The 6,426-nt window shown below is 33.9% G+C and overlaps 1 protein-coding gene across 1 annotated transcript in view; it reads right to left on the bottom strand.

The window, feature by feature from the left end:
• The window catches only part of LOC134696225 (uncharacterized), a 32,477-nt gene extending 26,663 nt beyond the window's left edge, over nt 1-5,814 (bottom strand). Inside the window, exons 1-2 of the mRNA XM_063557913.1 lie at nt 5,592-5,814; nt 1,687-1,856 (exon numbers count right to left, since the gene is read on the bottom strand). Of these exons, the coding sequence (XP_063413983.1) occupies nt 1,687-1,856; nt 5,592-5,728 (307 nt within the window). The 5' untranslated portion in view covers nt 5,729-5,814. The remainder of the gene's footprint in view (nt 1-1,686; nt 1,857-5,591) is intronic.
• Between the last annotated feature and the right edge of the window lie 612 nt (nt 5,815-6,426).

Here is a 6,426-nt window from a genome sequence, read left to right on the forward strand (position 1 = left end):
AGTAAATAGTATCCGATATACAGACGTATATATTCTTGGGACCTATCAAGAACATTTACTGAGGAATAGACCTCAGTTTGAAATCTTAATGTTATCAAAAAGACCACGGGACAATGGCTGACTGACAAAATTAAGGGTTATTGAGGTTAATTTCAATTCTTAACGTCAATGAAGATACAGAGAAACAAAAAACATTAACGAAAATAACATATGTCAGAACGACAACCAGGCTTACAAAAACATAAATTTGAAGACTACTTGTATACACGTCGGATACAATTTTAACCAAAGTTCCCTTCAAAATTCGTTTCAACCACCAATAGTTTCAGGAAGTATACGATAAGTTCTAGGCCAAATGTGGGTCATGTTTGATCAGTAGAGAACTAGAAATAAGTTTTAGTCGATAACAGTATGTCAACAATCAATATTAAAACATGTGAGGAACTCCCCCTTTAACCTGTCTACTTACAAGCTTTTGATGTGAAATATGTATTGTTTATTTAATACAAGTAGTCTTTAAATTTATGTTTTAGTAAGCCTGGTTGTCGTTCTATCGTATCCTTTTTTCGTTAATTTTATCTTTCAGAATGATTACGTATTTGAATTCTGTCAATCGTGAATTCTAAAATTAAAATGGTGGCCTGCTTGTATAGCGGACAATGCCGGGGATTTCATACTCTGTATATTTCTATATCACATATATCCGTCATTTCTGAAAGGAAACTATCTAACAAATGTTACTAAAACTATCCCAAAAATTTCATAAAATGATTCAAACATCTTGATACTAACCTGTAAACCGACACAAAGTACTGGACTTGATAGTATATAATATTGAAATTTTATATAATAAACTATGTGTAATTTAATAGTAGAATCCCAGTGGCGGATCCATAATTTTTCATAAGTTGGGGCCCGTTGACTTGCCTTAGAGGGGGCCCGTTCCGGTCATGCTTCAGTGATTCCCTATATAAGCAACAAAATTTTCCCCAGAAAAGGGTGTCCCCTAAATCCGCCTCTGAATCCAGACCAAATCACACAACAAAGAATGAGTATTTCTACATGATTATATCTCCATTTATATACTACATGAGAAGTGATTGATTCAATTCCCATTTACATAATACAGGAGGACTGATTACATGAATTCAATCCCTTTATCATAACATGTTCATAATTTTACAAAATCGCCTCCATCCATGCTACCAGAGCCATTCCCCTAGTCTGTAATATGAGTTTTTCACATTTTCTGAATAAAGGAATTTAGGCCAATGGAGACCACTTGCAGAGTACAGGACTATATGACGAGTGTTTGCCTCCTAACAAAATTTTACAAGAATCCAGGACCTATTACAAGTTCTTAGCATAATTTGGTGCCTATGGTTTGTATTTATCGAACCCAGGTCCTATGAAGAGTATTTATCGAATCCAGGCCCTATGATGAGTATTTATCGAACCCATGTCATATGATGAATATAAAACAGAATCCAGGCTCTATGATAACATTTATCGAATCCAAAACCTATAATGATTGTTTACCACAATTCAAGCCCTACGATGAGTGCTTGCCATAATCTGGTCCCTAAAAAGAGTATTTTTCGAAACCAGGCTATGAGTATGTATCTTATTATATGCAGGTTACATGATAAGAATTTACCAATAAAGTAAAGTACGTGAAATGTTTACCAGAATCCAGGGTTTTTCTCATTTCACCGAACTGTTCATATAACAACATGGTTAATACTCCGAGTAAAGTCAATAAACTGATCATAAGGACAACAGCTATAATCTTTACGAGGGAACACAGATCACAAACACTGGTATTAGGCTGTACATTGTAAGATTGTGTCTTCTTTCTGAAAATAATAGATATAATCTATATTAAAATCAAAGAATCTATGTAATACATAACAAAAAAAATGAAATTCGGAGGACACTGACGGACCATTATAAGACATCGACTCTTATTTTCTGTATATGATATTATGGAAACCAAAACCACTCAATTATATGTTTCAGACACATACTTATATTCATGTTCAGGTTGACGTTGCTTATCTGTTCATACTTTGATAACCTGTACAAGAGGCCTGAATTAGAGAATTTAAACAGGGCTTTTTTAACATCCCATTTCTGATTTCCAAACTTGAGTATTAACGTGATTATAGTTGTAATAGATCAAAGATTCAAATTACGTCTAATGAGTCTTAGGGAGCTACTTTTTCATTTTGAGCTAGGAGAGAGGGGGCAAGGATGGGACATTTTTCCCTGCAATTTTTTTAATTGTAATCTTTGCCCTGCGTTTTTTTTTAACTAAAACTCCTGTCCTGCCTTTTTTTTCAAATATCATCCTAGTCCAACTTAAAAATCACATGGTAGCTCCCTTACATACATAATGCAGAATGGTATATACTGGAAATTCATTACATAAACAATAAAATCGAGAAAATAGCATCTGCAAATGTTTTGGTAAGTTCCAAGGGCTTGCGTTCAAGACTAACAACAGCTGACGTAAATAAGGGTGTATCAAATGATGGCTGTTATAATGACTGTTCGTTCAAGCTTGTTAATAATTCACATTTCAGCTTCATTATTATAATAGTTAATGAAACCCCAATTATTTAGGTCTATAACTTTTAAAACAGCTGTGATATGTCACCCTACCCGAACAGATTACGACGACTCTGGGCCGATCGTCTTTTTCTCGCCCACGGTTTGCCGCGACCATGCAGGAAACGGCTTCACAAACAAACTTGCGAGTATGATTGATCGTAAGACATGAACAATTCAGTATTGTAACGATAAATCTTAGTTGGTGCTATCCCACGACATCCCAGTGTCATGAGCAGAAGTTCCAAATGAAAAATATTATTTCCACTGGAACAAATAAACACAAATCTTTCTATTAGTGTAAAATAGCATGCAGATCGGAACTAGAACTGCAGTGATATTGTTTGCCTTAAATTAGTGGAGAATAAATGGTTTTTCCCCTGGAAAAGAATCCAAATTTGGAAAAAAATGGCTTAAAATTATTCCCCAAAAGACAAAACAGTGTAGTCTCAGTAGTAATTGTGCATGAATACAAACTGAAAACCACTCATTTAAACAATTGTCTTGCCTAAAATGACTATATGTGCACATTTGAGGGTCTATTTATGTATCATCAATGACAAAATGGGGTCTTATTTTAAAGCAGGGTTTGACTCTTGAAAATGGGTCTGTAAATTGAAGTTTCAGTCAAAATCATGGTTTATTTTAAATTTCACAATTTGATGAAAATGACGCATATTTTCCTAATAAAAAAGGGTAGAGGTAGATTTGAAAAAAGCCAACAATATCACTGAATGTAGCCAGACCTGAGTGCGTGTGGAACAAAGTCTACGATAGTCGATGTACTTCAAACAAGTTTCTGAGACAAAATTCGTTAAAAGGGTACGTAATTCATTTAACTTTTATAATGATGCAAGATAAGATGCACAATAAATGAGGCAATGTCCGTAAGAAGGGTTTACATGTATAAACCATTTATCTTTATGATAGGTAATAGTCTTAATGAAAACTCTTCATTAAAGGAGACATATGCCAAGCTATCGTTAATACTTTGTATCCTACTGACACTTAATTCTGTCACCCTGCATAGGCGGATCCAAGGGAACTTCGGAGGGGCCGCATCCCTCCCTTTTTCGTAGGAAAAATTAAGTTGGTTACAAAGGGAATCACTGAAGCATAACTGGAGTAGCCCCCTCCCTTTAATGGAACGTTCTGGATCTGCCACTACCCTTATTGAATCACGCGATCCCTGAACATTTGTTGTCAATCACCTCCTGTTTGTCTATTTTTTAAATATTCACTAAAGTCAAAATACAGAATGAATAGAAATTTCAATTTTACTCATTTATTTCACGATCGACATAAATCCTCTGATATAGTTTTTTTTGTGATACTCTACTAAATTCTCCTTTCAAAAGTTTTCACTTGAAAATTTAGATCTGAAAGTTTGTTCTACTGTTTAGTGTGTCTTCAATATCAATCTATCTATATTGGTGAATGTGCAAATAAGGGAAAAACTATTTAACTTCAAGCGTTTTTTTTTGGTTGAGTCGGATTTTTTTTCAGGCAAATCTGGATTCAGAATATTTTTTTTTTCTTGTCCCCTAATTGAACCGAATATTTCTTTCATCAATGGGTGAATCAGAATTTTTTTTTTTTGAAAAAAAAACCAATAACCCCCTGGGCCCATTTAAAGTCAAATGTCGTTATCACAAACTAGTCAAAACATTTACTAAATTTTATCATCGGTATAAAGACATCATTCGTAAATATAGCTCAACATGCAGACTTTTTATACGTTCAGGTATTTCACATCCAATTTTTTATGGAAATATTCTTTATAAAGCACAAAGGTGTCAGTATTCACCTCATAAACTTACAAAACCTTTGAATAGACTTATTAAGAAGGGATATAATTACGATACTGTTGTCAAGTCATTAAAGATTGCATATTTTGGCGTTAATATTGAGTCACTGATAAGGTCTTTGCGTCGGAACTAAACACATTTATTCTAAAAACAGTTGTTGGCATGACACGGGTTATGTTCTTCTCATATATGTTATGATGGTATGATACTAAACCCCTTACGGGAAGGATTGTGCCTGATGTTCATATGATGTAATCATAATCTTTCAGTCAGTTTAATTGAAGTCTGGAGCTGGCATGTCAGTTAACTGCTAGTAGTCTGTTGTTATTTATGTATTATTGTCATTTTGTTTATTTTCTTTGGTTACATCTTCTGACATCAGACTCGGACTTCTCTTGAACTGAATTTTAATGTGCGTATTGTTATGCTTTTACTTTTCTACACTGGTTAGAGGTATAGGGGGAGGGTTGAGATCTCACAAACATGTTTAACCCCGCCGCATTTTTGCGCCTGTCCCAAGTCAGGAGCCTCTGGCCTTTGTTAGTCTAGTATTATTTAAATTTTAGTTTCTTGTGTACAATTTGGAAATTAGTATGGCGTTCATTATCACTGAACTAGTATATATTTGTTTAGGGGCCAGCTGAAGGACGCCTCCGGGTGCGGGAATTTCTCGCTACATTGAAGACCTGTTGGTGACCTTCTGCTGTTGTGTTTTTTTTATTTTGGTCGGGTTGTTGTCTCTTTGACACATTCCCCATTTCCATTCTCAATTTTATTCTCTTACTAGCTTCAGATATAATACAAAATATAAATGTGAACGATCAAATTGTAAGATTGTTAATATACACCCTCAAAATTAATCCTCAATTCAGTTTAACTTAAAGTTATTAATTGAGATACAGTGGAGTCCCCGGTGTCCGCGAAAACAAGTTTTAATTATTGTCAAGTCGAGACATATGTTAGAAATCGAGTTCGCTTAGAAATCTCTTTATTAGAATATTTACGGTAATATAGAATCAAAGGGCAAATAACTTTTGTTTATCAACACGTATCATTCCCGTGGGTCATATCTGCTATGATACAAGATGATACAATAAATGAATGATTATTTACAAATATTCAAAGATTGCTTTTATTTATTTTATTTTTCCATGGTAAATGTAATGTACATACCTTTTATTTGTTTTTTTACCCTTCAGTGGTGGTAAATTCAAAGGTTCCTGGTCAGAATCCGAAGAACCATCTAACAAATTCATCATTATATCTTCCCCTTTCCACGCTCCGTTCTGTTTCATTTTTGAATAGTCCATTTGACCTAACAACTAATTTGCATGGACCAATAACAGATTTCTAAACTTAGTTTTTTTGGGAGTTTTGAAGTTGGTACGTCACGTGTCAAAGGTTATTGTGAAAATAATCAAGGGAAACTACTATAATTCTGAGCTGATTATTTTCCCGCAGTTTTCACGTGAAAATTCCTTGGAAAATTCATGCTTATAGCTTTTAAATGATTTCAGTACTGTAAAAAAAAACCAAAGTAAGCGAACTCAAATTTACTGTAGTTATAAAGTGTCTTTTGTTGATGTGGTGCATTTATAAGTGTTCTCGCTTCCCGATTTTTATTTGTTTCTATAGATAAGACCGTTCACGTTTTTTTCTATGGTTTAATGGTTTTTAACACTGTAATTAGATCATTGAATATTGTTTTTATTGATATTAATATTGATTTTTTTATCAAAAGAAAACTAAATCAGTATTATTGCTATGTACATTCATTGATCTACAATCTGTCGAAACCGGTATCTTAATTGGCACTGCAAAGGCTACGTCATGCTTTTCTCTGACTGTTTATGACGTCGTTTAACTAAATCCATTGGATGTGTACTGATTGACAATTTAGTCTTAGTTGCATGATTTTTTTTATTAGTTGTTATAGTGGCTTTGAACTAGCTGTCAGTATCTGCGAGTACTCTCAGATCTATATATGACTTATAGTGTTTTTTTGTTA

The sequence above is a fragment of the Mytilus trossulus genome, chromosome 1 (genome assembly GCF_036588685.1).
Source record: "Mytilus trossulus isolate FHL-02 chromosome 1, PNRI_Mtr1.1.1.hap1, whole genome shotgun sequence".
NCBI lineage: Eukaryota > Metazoa > Mollusca > Bivalvia > Mytilida > Mytilidae > Mytilus > Mytilus trossulus.